Genomic DNA, 20,230 nt, shown 5'->3' with positions numbered 1-20,230 from the left:
TATATATATATATGGTCCTAGGATAGAGACATAGGGCTAGAGGGTTTAACTGAACCTGTTTCATCATTATTTTTTTTAATATTTCATAAATGGAAAAAAAATACGTTTTATTCTTAACATTAATTACTTATTTCTCAAATTATTTTCAAATGTAATACTAAACATCAATTAATAGGGATCGTATGATAGATAATCATGTCAATAATTATTTTCTTAATGTATGTGTCAAATCCAAATGTAACAAATAAAAATGAATGGAGAAAGTAATTGTTTGGTTCAAATTAATAATCAAGAAAAAAAAGTATATATTTAAAGAAAAGGATGCTTCATATGGCATATGGGGAACAAATAACAGATAATTGATTTGAAATTTATTCATTTGCTTTAAATTGATTGTTCATACTTCATTAGTTTATATTATTCTGTTTTAAATACATATATCCATTTTCTTCAAAAGTTTCACATATTATAAGCCACAAACATAAAGTAGGAAAATAAAGGGTTTTTTTTTTTTTAATATATAGATTTATAATGAGATAATTTTTAGCTCGAATTGTGGAATTACCAAAGAAAAAAAACATTAGAATAAATAAAATAAATATTTGTTAATTTAACTATGGTTATAATCTTATTTTGGATTGTTAATATTTTACATTTAATTTGTAATTATGTCACTTGTCTCTTGTTCAAGTTGGAATTTGAGAAAATGGAGAGGAGTCATGATATAATATTGTGTATTACTCATATGTTATAAATGTAGAGGGTGAATTAAGACAGGATTTTTATTTAATGGATTTCAAATCACAATTTTTTTACTTACTAATTTCTATGTAGATTATTTGTAGATATTAATTTTTAACACAAATACATAACTTGCACAATTTAGGTTCTGTCGAATTTATTACCACCATAACTTCGCTCTCTGATTGTAAAATTTCTGAAGCTTATAATCTAAATATATTATAACATTTAAATGAATATAAAACAAATCATTAAGAGTAAAATGAAAATTTCTACATAAAAATTATTTCTAAATTTTAAAATGAGTTATTCTTTTCCAAATTAAACAAATTTAAAAAATATGCTGACATAAATTAAAGCATATGGGATAGGGAATAACTTACCCCTTATGCACTTATAAATTCTTAATTTATAATAATAACATACCATCGCTTACCCTTTATGCACTTAAATTCATAATTTATAATAATAATAATAATAATATGCCTTGGCTCAAAAGAAGTGTAATAAATTATATCTAGGGATGGTGTGATATTCAAAAATCAATTTTTTTTTAAAAAATTCATGTTAATTTAAAATCAGATAACAAATTAAAACGGAGGAGTATATAATAGTATTTCTTTTGTGAAATATTCATCACCACAAACATATTAGTTGTACCTACGAAAAGGACAGACAGTGGCACACTTCAATTAGATTCTTTTTTTTTTTTTTCCTGTTTGGTGTTCGATATTCATATTAGAGTTCGACTAAATTCAAATTTGCGCCAAAAAATCCTACATTAGAGGGTAAAACTCTTTCTAACAAAGACAATTCCTTATCCAAAGAAACTCGAACCCAAGACCTCTGATTAAAAAATGAAGGAATACTTACCACTCCACCAGACCACCACAATACATGAACATATTGAGTTGTAAATGAACCACACACTTTCTTGTGGGAATTAAAATTCCATATGTTAACATCATAGTTTCCATTTGGCTAGAGAATGTTTTCTAGGCATCTTTGTGTTTGTGCACAAGGACAATTACATAATTTAAGAATAAAACTTTATAGCTATACCTCAATGGATCTCGTTATTTCGTTTTCTCATATATGAAAACATTTTATAATTGCGGTCAGACTCAAATTCGGAACTTCTAATTAATTACTCTCTTTATATATTAGTATGAATCAATTTAGATGAATCTTTTATTTAAGGTTGTCTTTATTTAATTAGGTTGTCAACAATTTCTATCTGATTGTGTTTGAATGAATAAGATGAGTAACCTAGATACTATGCGAATTATTATATTTATCTTTAATTAAAACATGTTGCTTTTTAATCATTATTGTGAAGAGGCACACTTCGATACCAATATTGATGTCCAATAATTTTGTAGTATTAGTTGAATTTAACTATTACATTGTCCATTGAGTATAACAGAACAAATAATAATATTTCTAATTATTTGATGCTAGCCAGGGTGGTAAAATAGCTAGATGTTCCTTTCAACAGTAGAATTGGTTTCATATCCAATAAATTCACTTTTTAAAGAGCATAGCTTCCCATGATCAAATAGGAATAAAAAATTTCATCTTCTCCTACGAAATGGTATCCAACTTTTTAATTAGGCGGAATATATAGATAGACATTTAAATTTGACATTAACTATTACTCGAATATTTTAACTTATCAAATAATCATCTAACCATTTTAATTCATTTTTACTGTGTCACGTAGATATTCGATACTGACATATTTGAGCATTTTGACGTTTAACAACTCATCCATGTCATTACTTGTTAATTGAAATGACATAGATGAGCCAAACTTTTAACGGATAATATAGATGAGCCTTTTCTCAAAGTTCGATGACATATTGAGCCTTTTCCCTTTACAAAATGCTATAATTAATGACGTGACCAAATCATAATTGACCACGTATAAAAAATAGTTTTGCAAAACGAAACTGTTTTCAATTAACAAATAATGACACAATTGAGCCTTTTCTCAAACGAAAATGGTATAGATGAGCCAAACTTTTAATGGATGACTTAAATGAGCCTTTTCTCAAAGTTCGATGACATATTTGAGCCTTTTCCCATTTTTCAACTTTGACTGTCACCCAGGATTGAAATTTCATGTGAGGTTTACTGGAATCGGGTGTTCATGATATATATATGTGGTAAGTTAAAGTGTCTAGATGATCATTAGATAAGTTGGAAAGTTCAAGTAACAACGAAGATGAAATTTGAATGTCCAACGTTTAACAATATCAGAGTCAGACTCCTGCAGTACGATGTTGGGGCAAACCTTAACGAGGATACTGAATTCCTAAAGAAGGGCGTTTGTGATGCCCATGATAGAGGACAAGCTGATGAAGGTGGGTCAAAGAGAAAGACCAAAGGCTTCTAGGTTGGGAAGCTTCAGAAAAAGGTATACACATCACACCTTAACCAAATCTCACATTTAAAAATGAGAGAAAATAAAAGTGCTTATATAAGACAAAACACAAGTTCACACGGTATGCGTTTTTGAGCTTGATGATGGCGTAACCCAATAAGAAGCAAATCCATTATATTTATTGGGCCAAAGCAGAGAATATGTGTAATGGTTTTTGGGTTGTGACACTTTATAGAGTAACAATCTTTATTATCTGATTGAGGACTCATTAAACTAAAGTGGTAATACTTTGACAAATCTTTCCTCATAAACTAACTTTTGGGGTTGAGTTAGGCCCATGTATCATATCTTCACATGGTATCAGAGCCAGACCCATCTCAATTTGTTGTTCACAGATGTTGAGCCCCTATTTATAAGTGTTCACACTCCTGTTGAGGCCTGAGCATGTGAAGGAGTGTTAAGAAGTCTCACATCATGAATGGGAAATTGGTCTCCTTATATGGACTTGGTCAACCCCCCCCCCCTCATGAACTAGCTTTTGTGGTTGAATTAGATCCGTATGTCATATCTTCACATCCCTACACATGAAATATTAGCCTAAAACACCAATACCAAAACCTAAGCAAAATAGCATCAAATCTCTCTTTGTATAATGAAATGGTCGACATGATGAACATATTCTATAACCAGTTTAAGTTGTTTTAAAATTTGAAAAGGCAAAACAGTTTAGTACATCAACAACCAATATTATAAGGGTCCAAGTAAAACTCTTAATTCCAATATCAAGCCAAAGAAAATCTTTCAAAAACTAAGAAAAAATAAAAACCTTTTACTCTAGAAATCTAAAAGAAAAATGGGTGCTAACTACTCAATTACATTGCATGAAGCTCATAATATGCCAATCACACCACAATTCAAGAGGTCTAAAGTCATTGCTTTCCACTCTTCAACAAAATGGAAGCTCCATTTTGATTCTTTGAAAAATACAAACAAATTGGTAACCATTTTAAACTATCTTTCTATTTTAACCTGGTTGATTGTAAATATATAGCTGATAAGTTAATAATCAGTTACGCGTTTAGATGAAAGTGTTGAAACTGTTAATAAACACCTGATGATGTGTTTGGTAAAACATGTTGATAAGTTGTTATTTTGTAAGAATGACTAAAATATCCTTTAAAATTTACAATAAATTATAAAATTAAAGTATCCATGTAAGATATTTTGAGAATCTTAAAAATATAAGGATAAAAATATTTGGTCAAACTAAAAATGCTTATATTATAAGCTGAAACGTCATAAGTTGAGAATGATCAATTTATGGATTTTGACTTATAAAGTGTTTATCAAACACGTAAATAAACTAAAAAGTACTTATAAACCAGTTTAATTAGCGTATAAACTTAGCCTTACACCGTCGTAATAGATAATCTACCTTCTAATCATTTGATATTTTTGCTCTGTTGTTACTAGGTTGTTATTGACTTCACAGCTACATGGTGTGGTCCTTGCAAATACATGGAACCAATTCTTAATGACTTTGCTGCTAAATATATAGATGTTGAGTTTGTCAAGATTGATGTTGATGAATTGGATGTATGAATTACTTACCATCACATTCCTTTTCTAATTTTTTTTCATACTATCGAGTTGAATTCTCATATGGTCTTTCAACTAATAGTTATTATCTCAGAACGTCACTTTTCTTATTGACAAAAATTAGAATCAAGAAAGAAAGGTAACATTCTAAGATAATAGCTGTTAGTTGAGTGACCATCTTAGAAATCAACATCATACTCGTCTGATGTCTTGATTAATACTAATTTCTCAAATCTTGGTTGAAGCTCAGGAATATGGAGTTCAAGCGATGCCAACGTTCGTGTTGATAAAGAAAGGGAAAGTTGTTGACAAGATTGTTGGAGCAGATAAAGATGGACTAAAGATGAAAATTGAGAAACACAAAGCCATGTTCATATAAGCAAATTAAACCAAAGTTTGCAACAAATGTTTGAGCAGAGTTTGCTTTATGACATTTTGATTGAAATAACTTAGCTTATGTAACTCATCTATAGTTCTTGCTCACTTATTATTGTAAACTTCATTAAATATGCTGATTAAAGCACTAATGTTTCACATAATCACATTTACTTGGTTTGACCAAGTGTACTAATTCTAAGTTTTTTGTACTTATAATGTCTTTTTACAAATCCAACATCCTATAGTCATATACGTGTGAATGTAGAATTTGAATTTTATAGGTCGATATACCAATAAAAGTAATAACAATTTGTATTATTGGGTTCGAAATCTGATAGATATTTCTTTACATAATTAGCAGATTTCTTAACACACAAACAAGGTTTGTGCCAAAATTATTGAGTTCACCTAAATTCGTAACTCGTAACTCGTAACTCGTAACTCGTAACTCATACTTCATCCGTTTCAATTTTATTTGTCTTGTTTTGATTTGACACAAAATATAAAAAAGTAAATAAGATTTTTTAATCTAGTGATCTAAAATTAAAAATGTGTGGAATGTAAAAAAAAATCTTCAAAATCAATTGTCAATTTGCAAACATAATTTTCTTTTTCATTAACTACAAAATCCTCAAATTGCTTCATGTAAATTTCTTCTTCTAAATTATTATAAAGAAAAAGAGAAAATGGTCTAAAGCCCCTCCAACCTATACCCGAAATCTCAACTACACACTCGAACTTCACGGGTGTCCTATTACCCCCTGAATAGAGGCGAATCCAGGATTTCAAGAAAACGGGTGCACCATTGCTTTAGAATTTCATTTTTTTTTGAAAAAACGAGTGTTATTAGTTACTAAAAAAAAAAAGAAGTGAATTGTGGCTGACTGGGATTGAACTCAGGACCTTGGTGTTAAAATCTGGCTCTCAAACCGGTAAACCATCCAGCAACTTTAAGAACGGGTTCAACAAGTGTTTATTTAATATGTTCTTTAATAATTATACAAGTAATATATCGAGTTTAGTCGGAGGACCACGGGTTCGGGTGACCCAAATTTTACACATAAATTCGCCACTGCCCCTGAACATTTTATTTCTCTATTTAGTGCACACCTGAGTGCTGACCTGTCATAGGAGGTGAGAGCACCTCCTCTAGGCGCGTTAGAGGCAATAAATTGGCAATGGTCATCTTCCCCAAATTAAATAAACCTTTGTTCCTTCTTCCCCACTATTAATCATTGTTCCTTCTTCAATATTTTGACGATTTTCTTTCAAAAATGGCTAGGTTTTAGTTGTTTATGTTCATTTCTAAAATCTTGAAATTAAGGTTTGTAATCTGCTCTAATTTCTTATTTAAGTTCTCTAATTTGAATATTGAATCTTCTCTAAATTCGTTAAAAATGACAAATAAAAACTTGAATAAGCTTTGTATCGATGAATCAGACCCAATGTTCAACGTTGTAGTGAGATGCAAACATGAAATTTTGTTGAATTTGCAAACTTTTTGGTCGAAATTAAATTCGACCAAGAATTGGGCGAGATGAAAAGGAGAAAAGCGAAAAGAAAGAATTGGGGGTAAGGGGTGAGGTCGTTCGATCTTTAAGAGGGAAAAGGAAAGGTTGAAGTGGGGCCCGCGTGTGATGACCCGGAAGGTCATTTTTGGAAATTTTGAACTATTCGTTTAACTTGAGTTAATTAATTGATGGGTAATTGTAGTTGATTGAATTAATCGATAGTTAGTGGGCTAAAGTGATTATTTATTTAAGACCCTATACCATTAGGGCCATGTGTTAAAAATAAGTTAGTGGATTGTGTCAGTTTTAATAAACAATTTATTCAAGAAAAGAAAGGGAGTCAGAAACTTTACCTAAGCGGGTGCACAAGAGAGGAAATGGAAAGAAATTCGATCTTCAGGTAACAATTAGTAGTACAAATTTGTCGTAATTGTTTTATCTAATTGATTATGTGATAAAAGGGAATCTTGTATGAATTTGAGAATTTGGTTTAACGGAGTAGTTAATGTTCTTTTCTGATTTAGTGTGTCATTCGTATTTGGTAAATTTGGAGGCTACATGAGGACGAAATTAATGGTTGGCATTAGAGAGGGAAATGATAGATAAAAGAATAAAAATTATATAATAGAGATATTGGATGGGAATTAAGGTATATTGCTGTATGTTTGATAAAGTGGACCGTGAGCCTATTCTGGAAATTTAAGGCAAGTAGGTTAATTGAATAGATGATGATGAGCCAATCATTGGATTGGAATAAAGAGTGAGGATTGAATAGTTGTCAGTACGTTGTTGGAGTTTAACATAAGGGAAATTTGAAGTGAAAATATGGTGGGTGTGATTGTTGTTAATGGCATTATGCAATTATTGTCAGGAATGGATAATTCGTTGGGATTTCGTGAGTTTTTCATGGTTCTGCCATGAATTTGATTGACCGGTTAGATTTCATAGTTAGTTGTTCTTATTTTAAGTATCATATTATAAATTAAATATGTAATATATTGAGATAGGTAATTAAATATTGGGTTACCGAATTGTATAAATATCATTAGACTTGTGATATTGGAGAAGTTGAAGCTTAACCCTAGGCTTGAAACTTACAAACTTGATTATGATTTGGGGAAAGTGGATTTCTAAACCCTTGTTAAGCGTATGGAATTCGTGTATTTCCTTGTGGTATATGTTTGGGAGTAATGGGAATTGGTGATGGGTTGACTTGTCCATGTTGAATAATTCTAATGATGGAAAAGGGTATAAAAGGCTTGTTGTTTAATTGTTGATGTTGTGTCACGATTGTATTGTTGTGAATTGTACATTGATATTAAATTGGTCATCTCCTCATTATTTATGTGAACATGTCATTTGCATTGTTCTGAGACATGGTTGTGATAAGCGTTATGTGGTAAGAGGATGTACCATTTCGAGGGACGTATCGCGCGCCGCGATGGATGCATGGACAAATATGTCCCCCATGGGTCCCAGACTGAGAGACAGCGGGTGTGTATCGTTAGGTCAGACATGCATCATTATATTTGATATTGCATTTCATTGCATTGCACATTTTTATCATTGATAAACTTGATCTTGTGAGTGCCTTTCTGTAAAACTTGTCATTGATGGATATTGAGTGTTATTGAGAATATATAATCTGTTATTGTTGTTGAGCTATATGCTTTGTAAACTGTGAACTATTAGGTTGGGCCGGTTTTATGCAGGTTGTAGTTGTGGAGGTTAGGATTGGGTGTAAGGACTACCCGTATTCTGTTCCCTTAGCTTGTGTTTAGAGGTTTGCTTGTTGAGTATCGGGTGGTTTGGTACTCACCCCTTGCTTTTACAATCTTTTGTAGGTTACGAGCCCGAATCTTCGTGATACCTTCCATTCTCTTCGTTTTCGAGGCTTTCTGTGGAGATTTGAGAGGTAGCTGTTTGTCATCTCAGCGAACCTTCTTACTCCTGGTTATGATTTTGTTTTACTTGAAAGACAACGTCATTTGAGACTTGCATATTTTATTTCAATTCTAGTATTTACATTAGAGGCTTGTGCATGTGACAACCAGATTTTGGAGATTGAACTAAGTTGACTTATTTTCGTAATAGTAATTGTTATTGAACTTTGTTTTATTTCCGCACTTTATCTAATTAGTTGGGTTTTAGGTTGACTTGTCTTGGTAGGATACGACGAGTGCCATCACATCCATTTTTGGGTCGTGACACCGCGCGTGCAAATCACGTTAGTCAATGTATTTGGTTTATGTGTACTGATCAGCACTCAGGTGTGCACTAAATAGAAAAATAAAATGTTCAGGGGGGTGATAGGACACCCGTAAAGTTGGAGTGTGTAGTTGGGATTTCGGGTATAGGTTGGGGAGGCTTTAGATCATTTTCTCTAAAGAAAAACAATCTTGGAGTTTATTTACTCAACCTCCAAATCTAGACTTGCAACTTAGCCCAAAACAATACAAATAGAAGATATTTTTACAATAGGGAGAAAATTTCATCAAAGTCAACTCCCTTCTTCTAGCTAAAACCTTTGACAACTAACCTCGCCTTATACCTAGACGCAGAGATATGTTGCTCTTGTTTTACTCTAAAGATCCATTTGTTTGTTAATGCTTTCTAATATTTCGGTAATTTCACTAATTCATATGTGTCATGTTCTAGCAGCAGCCTATTTGATGGTAATGAAGAATTTTGTTTGTGGAAACAAAAATTTAATGGAGGAGATTTGGAAATGAAGATTCACCCTGTTAAAGATTTTATGTGAAGAAGGTGTAACAAATTTATTTTCTCACAAATTCAGACCATGTCGGGGAGGGGGGGGGGGGATTATTGAGTGTTTGCCTTGAATTTTTTTTTCTTTTTATCATAATTGAGCTTTTCTTTTTCTAAAAGTAAAAGCACAAAATTTCTATATTTGTCTTATCATTTCTGTTGTAGGGAAAAGTTTTTAACTCTCACTTGGTAGCATTTACAGTGTAGTCATGAAGCCTTTCAGAGTTTTGTTTAGGGAGATAATTTGTGAGACACAAGTGTTACACTGTCATTTGTGTGAACATCTTTTTATTCTAAGTGAATTTTGTAAGGTAATTTCTCTCGATATTTTGTACTCTCTTTTATATAGTAAATTTCTCATCTCTTCTTGTTGATGTAGGCAGTAAGTCGATTTATCGAAGCGCGTTAAAACCAAAACTAGGACGGGGGGGGGGGGGGGGGGGGGGGATTATTGAGTGTTTGCCTTGAATTTTTTTTTCTTTTTATCATAATTGAGCTTTTCTTTTTCTAAAAGTAAAAGCACAAAATTTCTATATTTGTCTTATCATTTCTGTTGTAGGGAAAAGTTTTTAACTCTCACTTGGTAGCATTTACAGTGTAGTCATGAAGCCTTTCAGAGTTTTGTTTAGGGAGATAATTTGTGAGACACAAGTGTTACACTGTCATTTGTGTGAACATCTTTTTATTCTAAGTGAATTTTGTAAGGTAATTTCTCTCGATATTTTGTACTCTCTTTTATATAGTAAATTTCTCATCTCTTCTTGTTGATGTAGGCAGTAAGTCGATTTATCGAAGCGCGTTAAAGTATTGTGTCTCTTTTGATATATTTTTCTTCTTGTTGTCTAATTTATCATCTTTCGATGATTACTTTAGCTAGCTTCTGCATGACACTTGATTAATTCAGTCGTTACCACATAACCTTCAATTTGGTTGAACTTTAAACCACATATATAAATGAAAGGGTTATTCCCTAGCACCCACAAGTCAGAAAGAAGAAAAAGAGAAACCACATTCCATCAACTTTGAGGTCAATTAAATACTAATTAAAAACATGCTTTACATAACATTGTTATACCTAAAGGACCACAATGGAACAGATGTTAACAAAGTGGCAGACTTCACTTTATTCAATTGGATTCTATTCACCAAAATTAAATTTGTTCCTTGGCAATCAGCATATGGAGTTTCAACTCATGCACACTATTTTCATTGCAAAATTCTCTCATGAATGTCTTCTAGATGCTTTTGTATTTTGTGCACAAGTACAATTACATATTATAACAACACAACTTTAAAATTACACCACTGGATTCATTTATCATTCAATATTAATCTTTTTCTCATGCATGAAAATATTGTGAGACTCAAATTTGAATTTCTAAAAGTTAAACTGTTAAAGATACATTCTTTTATTTATCTAGGTCCTCAATATTTCTTAGCTTGTGTTAAATAGCGGATTCAAGATTTTAAAATTTATGGATTCTTTTTGCTATTATTCCGAAATATAATCACGATACACATCTAATTGTTCAATCTCAAAACATAATTTGGAACTAGTTTCTTGAGGTGTTTCAAAATAAGCAAATCTTTGAATAAACACCCGGAACTCATCCTAGATCCCCAAGACACAAACAAAAATAAACAAATTAATTGGAATCATCAAATCACCAATATTCGAGATCGTCTTGACCAAATGTTGATCGTGGTCAACTCAAATTTTTAAAATGAACTAAAAATCCAACCAATGATCCAAATCACTCCCAAGCCCCTCAAGACCCCATGCAAAACATTTGATGATGTCATAAATTACCCTGCATTAGAAATATTGGACCAAACCACCAATACCAAAAGCCAAAGCAAAATAGAATCAAATCTCTCTTTGTATAATAATGGTCTACATATATAATTGAGGAACATATTCTATTGTTTTAAAATTTGAAAAAGCAAAACAATTTAGTACATGAGCAACCAATATAAAAAGGTTCCAAGCAAAACTCTGAATTCCAACATCTAGCCAAAGAAAATCTATCAAAGACCCTAAGTTGAAGAGCAAAAATCTTTTACTCCAAAAAACTAAAAGAAAAAAATGGGTGCTAACTACTCAACAACTTTGCATGAAGCTCATAATATGCCAACCACACCACAATTCAAGAGATCTCAAGTCATTGCTTTCCACTCTTCAACAAAATGGAAGCTCCATTTTGATTCTTTGAAAGATACAAACAAATTGGTAACCATTTTGCAACAACTAATTCTCTAATGAAATTGTGTACGATTTTTGACTCAGAGTTTACGTTATCTATATCGTCAGTATAATTATTTTTTTACCCCATTAGGTCACCTTTACATGTTGTAGCAAGATTACAAACCCCGCATTATAAGGAGTCTTACATGTAGATATCTTTTAGGTGATCCGGCGTGTAAAATTCTTTTCACATTGAAGATGTATATATAACTAAACTCCTTTCACTAATATATACAAATTGTGTTAAAAAAAAATAAAAATTATGTCATTGTTCTATTTTAACATATTGTAGTAAGTAACCTGTCTTATTTTTCGTCTACATATGTAATTATCTTATAATGTAAACAAATATTTTAAACTATTAGTATATAAAAGTTATATTCATTGTATATTAGAGGGTACTCTAATCATTGGTTATTTTTTCTATGTTGTTACTAGGTTGTTATTGACTTCACAGCTACATGGTGTGGTCCTTGCAAATATATGGAACCAGTTCTCAATGACTTTGCTACTAAATATACAGATGTTGAGTTTGTCAAGATTGATGTTGATGAATTGGATGTATGAATTTCTTACCATCATCCCTTCTCTATTTTTTGTACTCATCGAGCATATGGTCACTCAACTAATAGTTATTATCTCAAAAAGTCACTTTTTTTTTTACTTTCTGAGATAATAACTATTAGTTGAGTGATTGACCATCTTAGAAATCAATCTCATACTCACCTAACGTCTCAAATCTTCGTTGAATTGTATACATGATATCATACTCGTCTAACGTCTCAAATCTTCGTTGAAATGTATACAGGATGTAGCTCAGGAATATGGGGTTCAATCGATGCCAACGTTCGTGTTTGATGAGGAAAGGGAAAGTTGTTGACAAGATTGTGGGAGCAGATAAAGATGGACTAAAGATGAAAATTGAAAAACACAGAGCTATAAATTAAACTAAAGTGTGCAACAAATGTTTGAGCAGAGTTTGCTGGAATGACACTTCCCTTTGTAGAATAAAAAATCATATGTTTATAACATTTTGATTGAAATAACTTAGCTTATGTAACTCATCTCTAGTATTATTGTAAACTTCATTAAAGAGGCTGATTAAAGCACTAATGTTACACATTTACTTGGTTTGAACAAGTGTATTAATTCTGAGTTTTGTGTTCTTAAAATGTCTTTTTCCAAATCCAACATCCTATAGTCATATAGGTGTGAATGTAGAATTTGAACTTTAGGGTTCGACATACCACTAAACCTACTAATCATTTGCATATATATATATATATATTAGTTTTCTTAACACACATAAGGTTTGAGTCAAAACTATCGAATTCACCTTAACTCTTAACTCATATTTCATCTGCTTCAGTTTATTTGTTTGGTTTTGATTTGACACGAAATTTAAAAAAAATAAAGATATGTGGATGTACCAGAATGTTATTTAATTCGACGGTCTTAAATATGTCACGTGAAAAGATATGTGAAAATACTTTTAAATATGTCGTATCTAGGGGTGTACATGACCGGGTTGGTTTGGATTTTTCAAATATCAAACCAAACCATTTGTGTAAAAAATTTAAATTTACAAACCAAACTAAACTAATAAAATTTGGATTTTTTTCGGGTTTTGCAACCTCGGGTTGGTTCGGGTTTTTCAAATACCAAACCAAACCATTGTGTCAAATTTTTAAATCTATAAATCAAACCAAACTAATAAACGTCGGATTTTTTCAGATTTTCAGATTTTTTCGGTAAAGTTTGCATACAAACATATAATTAACTTGTGCTCTAAAAAATTCTTTGGTTCAACCAAATACAATTATCTAAGGTGTTTCTTAAGAAAATAACACAAAATATGAAATGAGTACTGATGACACTAAAATATTCAATAAAAAATAATAATGAAATCATCATATAAAATAAATATTGCAAAGTCATTATGAAAATGATCATAATTTAAAAGTACTAAATCATGCTAAAATAAGTTTAATAAGTATTAGTTACATTACTAAATATTTAAGAAAAAATAAATTTAGATTATGTATTTTAATTGTCTATTTATTGGAATATAGTATAACATGTGATTTCCACCGAACATAAAGGAAAAAAACTCTTATGCCCGCAGAAACATGATATATGGAAAACCAATGTAAAACTAAAGAATAAATATTCAATATTATTGTCATTCTTAGTGTTGAATTGATTTTCTTTTTGTCTATTAGTATTAATTTGATTTTGATTTAAGTTTTATATAATTATCAACATTTATGAACTATAATCTTTATTGGACCATTCCGAATTCTAAGTTTTAAACTTGAAATAATATATTAAAAGATAAAAAACTATGAAATAGTATAAGAAATATTTTATAATTACATCAAAGTAAATATTTTTATGTATAAAATAAATTTTAAAATTACATATATAATGTCGGGTTGGTTTGGTCTCGGGGTGGTTTTTTTAGTTAAAACCAAACCAACCCAAATATAGTCAGGGTTTTTTTTCCAATACCAAACCAAGTCAAACCAAACCACTAGTCAGGTTTTTTTACTGGTTTGACTCGATTGCGATTTGGTTCAATTTTCAATTCGGTTTTATACACCCCTAGTCGTATCCTTCAAATATCTTAGTATCCATTTTACTGCATCCTAGTAGTATTCCTTTTCAGGATCAAAAAGAAACTTGCCAACAGTATCATCGACATGAGAAATATCTAGTCTAGTGTAAATTATAACATACATCAAACTACCAACTGCAGAGGAGTAGGGAATACAACATTTGTTTGATAAAGCTCTCTTCGCTTTCGTTAGTTTCACTAACTCATATGTGACATGTCCTAGCCATGACCTATTTGACAGTAATGAAGATTTTTATTTGTGAAAACAAAGAGATCTTAGAAATGAAGATTCAACATGTTAAAAATTATGTGAAGAGGTGCAACAAATTTATTATCTCAGAAATTCAGGTCAAGGGGGGGAATTGTAGGGTGTATGCTCTGATTTTCTTATCATAATTGAGTTTTTCCTTCTTTCTAAAAGTAAACACACTTTTTTCATATTAGTCATCTAATCATTTCTGTTGTAGGAAAAAGTTTTTGACTCTATGAATTGAGGATCATTCTTTCTCACTTGATAGCATTCATAATGTAGTCATGAGTGCTTGTTTAGGAAGTTAATTTGTGAGACACAAATGTTACACTGCCACTTGTGTTAATCTCTTTTTATTCAGAGTGAATTTTGTAAGGTTAATTCTCTCAATATTTTGTATTTTATTTCATATAGTGAATTTCTCATCTCCTCTCGTGTTGATGTAGGTCAATTGATCGAAGCACATTAAAGTATTGTGTCTCTCTTGTTGTCTAATTTATCATCTTTCAATAATTACTTTACTAGCGTCAGCATGATACTTGATTATTATCGGTCCTTACAACATGAATCATTAATTTGGATGAACTTTAAACGACAAACCCACAAGTCAAATAGAGGAAAAAGAGAAACCACATTCCATCAACTTTGAGTTCAATTAAATACTAATTAAAAAATGATTTACATGATGTTTTTCATTGGAAGAATATTTTATTTGTTATAACTAAAGGATCACAATGGGAACAGATGTTAACAAAGTGGCAGACTTCACTTTATTCACCAAAAATTGTTCCTTGACAATTGAATTGCACACTATTTTCATTGCAAAATTCTCTCATGAATGTCTTCTAGATGCTTTTGTGTTTTGTGCACAAGTACAATTACATATTCTAACAAGACAACTTTAAAATTACCCCACTGGATTCATTTATCATATACTATTAATCTTTTTCTCATGGATGATAACAGTGTGAGTCTAAATTCTGAACTTCTAATTATGAAAATATATATTATATATTGAATGGTATGAATCACTTTATATCTAACCGTTTAAATCATTAAAAATACATTCTTTTATTTATTTAGATCTTCAATATTTCTTAGCTTGTGTTAAATGATGAATTCTGAATTTTAAATTTATGAATTCTTTTTACTATTGTTCCGAATTCACGATACACATCTAATTGTTCAATCAAAACACAATTTGGAGCTTGGTTTCTTGAGGTGGTACCATTTACTGAAACAATGTCAAAACATCAAATTTTCTAAACCAATAAGCAAAATAATAATAGAATGTGTTTCAAACCTATTGGAATCATTAAATCACCAATTCAAGATCGTTTTGACCAAATGTTTATCCCGGTCAACTCAAAATTTTCAAATGAACTAAATATCCAACCAATGATCCAAACCACTCCCAAGCACATCAAGAGCCCTGCAAAACATTTGATGATGTCATGAATGTTGGGTATTTGCCCTGCGTTTTTTTTTACCATAAATATGTTTTCCTTTTTCGAAAAAGAAAACATAAAGTCTTTATACTTGGTTAGTAGTTTTCTTATAGGAAAAGGTTTAAGACTCTATAAATAGAGACTCATTCCTTCTAACGACTTAATCAACATTCTCAATGTAGTCCGAGGAGTTTTGAGAGTTTTGTTTAGGGGAGAATTTGTGGGACACAAGTTATCACTTGTGTGAACCTCTTTTTATTCCAAGTGAATTGTGTGAGGTTACTTCTCTCGATATTTTATACTCTCATATTTATATAGTGAATTGATCATCTCCTCTTGTAGACGTAGATCGATTGACTGAACCAAGTTAAATATGTGTCTTTTAGTATATTTCTCAGTTGTCTTCTTACTCATGGTCTTTCGAGGTCTGCTTTGCTAGCTTCCGCATCACACCTAATTATTTCGGTCCTAACAATAAATTACCCTGCATTAGAAGTATTGGACCAAACCACCAATACCAAAAGCCAAAGCAAAATAGCATCAAATCTCTCTTTGTATAATATAATGGTCTACATAATTGAGGAACATATTCTGTTGTTTTTACATTTGAAAAAGCAACACAGTTTAGTACATCAGCTACCAATATAAAAGGGGTCCAAACAAAACTCTGAATCCCAACATCAAGCCAAAGAAAATCCATCAAAAACCATAAGTCGAAGAGCAAAAATCTTTTACTCCAAAAAAAATTAAAAGAAAAAATGGGTGCTAACTACTCAACTACTTTGCATGAAGCTCATAATATGCCAACCACACCACAATTCAAGAAGTCTCAAGTCATTGCTTTCCACTCTTCAACAAAATGGAAGCTCCATTTTGATTCTTTGAAAGATGCAAACAAATTGGTAACAGTTTTGCACAAGAACTAATTCTCTAATGATATTGTGTATGGTTTTTAACTTAGAGTTTAAGTTGTCTATATCGTCAGTATAAGAAATTTTTTACCCCATTAGGTCACCTTTACATGTTGTAGCAAGATTACAAACCCTGCATTATAAGGAGACTTACATGTAGATATCCTTTAGATGATCTGATGGTGTAAAATTCTTTTTACATTGAAGGTGTATATATAACTAAACTCCTTTAAATAATATATACAAATTGTGTTTAAAAAAACTTATGTTATCATTCTATCTCAACATGTTATAGCAAGTAACTTGTCTTATTTCGCATCTAATTATGTAATTATCTTATAATGTAAACATGTATTTTAAACTATTAGTATATAAAAGTTATTGTACATTAAAGGGTACTCTAATCATTGGGTTCTTTTGCTATGTTGTTTCTAGGTTGTTATTGACTTCACAGCTACATGGTGTGGTCCTTGCAAATATATGGAACCAGTTCTTAATGACTTTGCTGCTAAATATACAGATGTTGAGTTTGTCAAGATTGATGTTGATGAATTGGATGTATGAATTCTTAACATCACAATCCTTATCTATATTTTTCATACTAGTCGAGTTGATTTCTCATATGGTCATTCAACTAATAACTATTATCTCAGAATGTCACTTTTTTGTTAACAAAAAAAAAAAGACTTTCTGAGATAATAACTATTAGTTCATTAGTTGAGTGATCGACCAGCTTAGAAATCAATCTCATACTCGTCTAACGTCTCAAATCTTCGTTGAATTGTATACAGGATGTAGCTCAGGAATATGGGGTTCAATCGATGCCAACGTTCGTGTTGATGAGGAAAGGGAAGGTTGTTGACAAGATTGTGGGAGCAGATAAAGATGGACTAAAGATGAAAATTGAGAAACACAAAGCTATGTTCATATAAGCAAATTAAACCAAAGTGTGCAACAAATGTTTGAGCAGAGTTGTAGAATAAAAATTCATATCTTTTATCACATTTTGATTGAAATAACTTAGCTTATGTAACTCATCTATAGTTCTTGCTCACTTATTATTGTAAACTTCATTAAGGAGGCTGATTAAAGCACTAATGTTTCACATTTACTTGGTTTGACCAAGTGTACTAATTCTATGTCTTGTGTACTTATAATGTCTTTTTCCAAATCCAACATCATATAGTCACACAGGCGCAAATCTAGAATTTTAACTGTATGATTTCGGAATACCACTAAACTTACTAGCCATTTGCATTACTGGGTTCAATTTTTTTTTTTCATGTTTAGTAGTTTGCTTAACACACAAACAAGGATTGAGTTAAAACTATTGAATTCACCTAAACTTGTAGTTGTAACACATACTCCTAATAGCATGATGGGCATCTAAACAATTGTATATGTTAATGTAATTATGTAGTGATATAAATTAGCATGATCAAATAGATTTGTTGTAGACTCAAAGGAATAAGTATTGTGATAGAATAGCTGATTTGGAGGGATAGCAAAGTAGATTTAGAGGGATTGAACAGCAGATTTGTAGAGATAGAATAGCTGATCTTTAGGAATAGGAATGACGAACTTTAGGGATGTGTAATCTTTATTCTCTCTATATAATGGAAACACTCTCACTTTGAGAGGCATTTAGCAAAAATGACATGGTATTAGAGCCTTTTTCAGTGCTTTGATTCTTAGTGTCTTTCATCTGTGGTTCCTTTCAAATTTTTTTTTGAAAGTTTTGGTTCTGCTTACTGTTAGTCAACAGTTAGTTCAAAGTATCTTGGAATTTTAGGCATCTTGGAATCTTAGTCTTGGTCATTTTGGTTATTTTGCATCATTACATTTCTATCTTCCTTAGCTTGTCAAGAACATGGTTGGGAAATAAAAATCAATTTTCAGTTGCTTCCTTTGATTGTTCTACTTGTAAATTAGGCAAAAGTAAAACTCTTCCTTTTCCTAATTTTGGTAGTCGTGCTGCAAAGTGTTTTGATGTCATTCTTAGTGATGTTTGGGGCATTTTCACCAGTTATTTCTCATGCTCATTTCAAGTATTTTGTGACATTTATAGATGACTATGGTCGGTTTACATGGGTGTATTTTCTTCGATCTAAATCTGAAGTGTTCTCCATATTCAATAAATTTTTGGCTTACGTTGAGACTCAATTTTCCACATGAATCAAAATATTAAGATCTGATTCTGGTGGAGAATATATGTCTCATGAATTCAATAATTTGTTGCTTGAGAAAGGAATTGTATCACAACACTCTTGCCCATATACGCCACAAAAAAATGGGGTTGCTGAGCGTAAAAACCGTCATCTTTAGAATATCACTCGTACTTTATTGATTGAGTCCTCTGCTCCATCTAAATATTGGGTTGAAGCTTTGTCTACTGCTGTCTATTTGATTAATAGACTTCCATCTAAAGTGTTAAACCTTGAGTCTTCATATTATCGTCTTTTTCACAAGCATCCTAGCTATCATAGTTTTCATACATTTGGCTGTGTTTGTTTTGTGCACCTGCCTCCTTCTCAACGCAATAAACTCTCTGTTCAGTCTATTAAATGTGATGTTATGGGCTATAGTACTTCGCAAAAAGGATTTATTTTCTATGATCCAAGTTCTAACAAATTTCATGTTTCTAGAAATGTTATTTTCTTTGAGAATCAATATTTCTTTTGAGGATTTTTCATTGTCTTCTAAGCGGTTCAAACCAGGATTTGCGTATGAACGACGTCGGGCAACTTTACTGTAACACCCCGTATTCGAAACAGATCAAAAATGCAGATTTTGAGAAGTTTCAGGTGCAACCCACGGTTGCCATCCACGGACCGTAGGTCAGACCACGGCCCGTGCTGGTGGTCTGTGGTTCAATACTGAAACCCCTCCCAGACCTAGCTTAGAAGATTGGCAAAGTCCCGACTCACGGACAGACCCACGGTCCGTAGATCAGACCCGTGGTCTGTGTCCGTGGATCGAGACTTCCCTTACCCAGCCTCTGACACAAACTACGGTCGACCAGCACGGACCGTCATTCGATCCACGATCCGTAGGTCTGACCGTAGATGAGGGTCAGCAGCCAGTTAGCTGAAAATTATTGATGGGTCAACTTCATATGGTCATAATTTTTAGCACAAAAGGAATTGTGTGTCTCATGACCTATGGTATGATAGATAATTGAATTATCTTTCCAACGCCACCAAGTTTGCTAAATTACGACTTCCGAGTAAAAAGTTATGCTCATTTTAGTGAAGCCCTGTCGGGCAGACTCAACCTATGGACCCAATCGACGGTCCGTCGATGGATTGACGGCCCGTCAGTCCAAACCGTCGATCACTCCGACAGCAGTTAATTCAGGGGTCTTTTAGTCTTTTC

The 20,230-nt window shown here is 31.8% G+C and overlaps 2 protein-coding genes and 1 pseudogene across 2 annotated transcripts; all 3 read left to right on the top strand.

Annotated features, from left to right (window-relative positions):
* The first annotated feature begins 3,857 nt into the window (after positions 1–3,857).
* Positions 3,858–4,733, top strand: LOC107062561 (thioredoxin H2-like). Its single transcript, XM_015313318.1, has 2 exons — positions 3,858–4,124; positions 4,601–4,733. Exons 1-2 carry the CDS (start codon positions 3,981–3,983, stop codon positions 4,727–4,729), a joined length of 273 nt encoding a protein of 90 aa, XP_015168804.1. The 5' UTR covers positions 3,858–3,980; the 3' UTR covers positions 4,730–4,733.
* Positions 4,734–11,339: 6,606 nt separating this feature from the next.
* LOC102594260 (thioredoxin H2-like) lies at positions 11,340–12,767 on the top strand (annotated as a pseudogene).
* Positions 12,768–16,609: 3,842 nt separating this feature from the next.
* LOC107062564 (thioredoxin H2-like) lies at positions 16,610–17,942 on the top strand. The gene is made up of 3 exons (XM_015313350.1): positions 16,610–16,846; positions 17,291–17,413; positions 17,647–17,942. The coding sequence occupies exons 1-3, from the start codon at positions 16,703–16,705 to the stop codon at positions 17,785–17,787; spliced, it is 408 nt and encodes a 135-aa protein (XP_015168836.1). The 5' UTR covers positions 16,610–16,702; the 3' UTR covers positions 17,788–17,942.
* Positions 17,943–20,230: the final 2,288 nt, after the last annotated feature.

This window comes from Solanum tuberosum, unplaced genomic scaffold (assembly GCF_000226075.1).
Source record: "Solanum tuberosum cultivar DM 1-3 516 R44 unplaced genomic scaffold, SolTub_3.0 scf00243, whole genome shotgun sequence".
Classification (NCBI taxonomy): Eukaryota; Viridiplantae; Streptophyta; class Magnoliopsida; order Solanales; family Solanaceae; genus Solanum; species Solanum tuberosum.
The sequence above is the reverse complement of the archived record's forward strand: the minus strand, read 5'-3'. Positions and strand labels throughout refer to the sequence as shown.

Bases quoted from the DNA above. Each gene is read 5' to 3' on its own strand.
- LOC107062561 (XM_015313318.1), top strand. From the start codon at position 3,981: ATGGGTGCTAACTACTCAATTACATTGCATGAAGCTCATAATATGCCA. The intron at 4,125-4,600 runs GTAACCATTTTA...TGTTGTTACTAG, and splicing joins TGAAAAATACAAACAAATTG to GTTGTTATTGACTTCACAGC.
- LOC107062564 (XM_015313350.1), top strand. From the start codon at position 16,703: ATGGGTGCTAACTACTCAACTACTTTGCATGAAGCTCATAATATGCCA. The intron at 16,847-17,290 runs GTAACAGTTTTG...TGTTGTTTCTAG, and splicing joins TGAAAGATGCAAACAAATTG to GTTGTTATTGACTTCACAGC. The intron at 17,414-17,646 runs GTATGAATTCTT...AATTGTATACAG, and splicing joins TTGATGTTGATGAATTGGAT to GATGTAGCTCAGGAATATGG.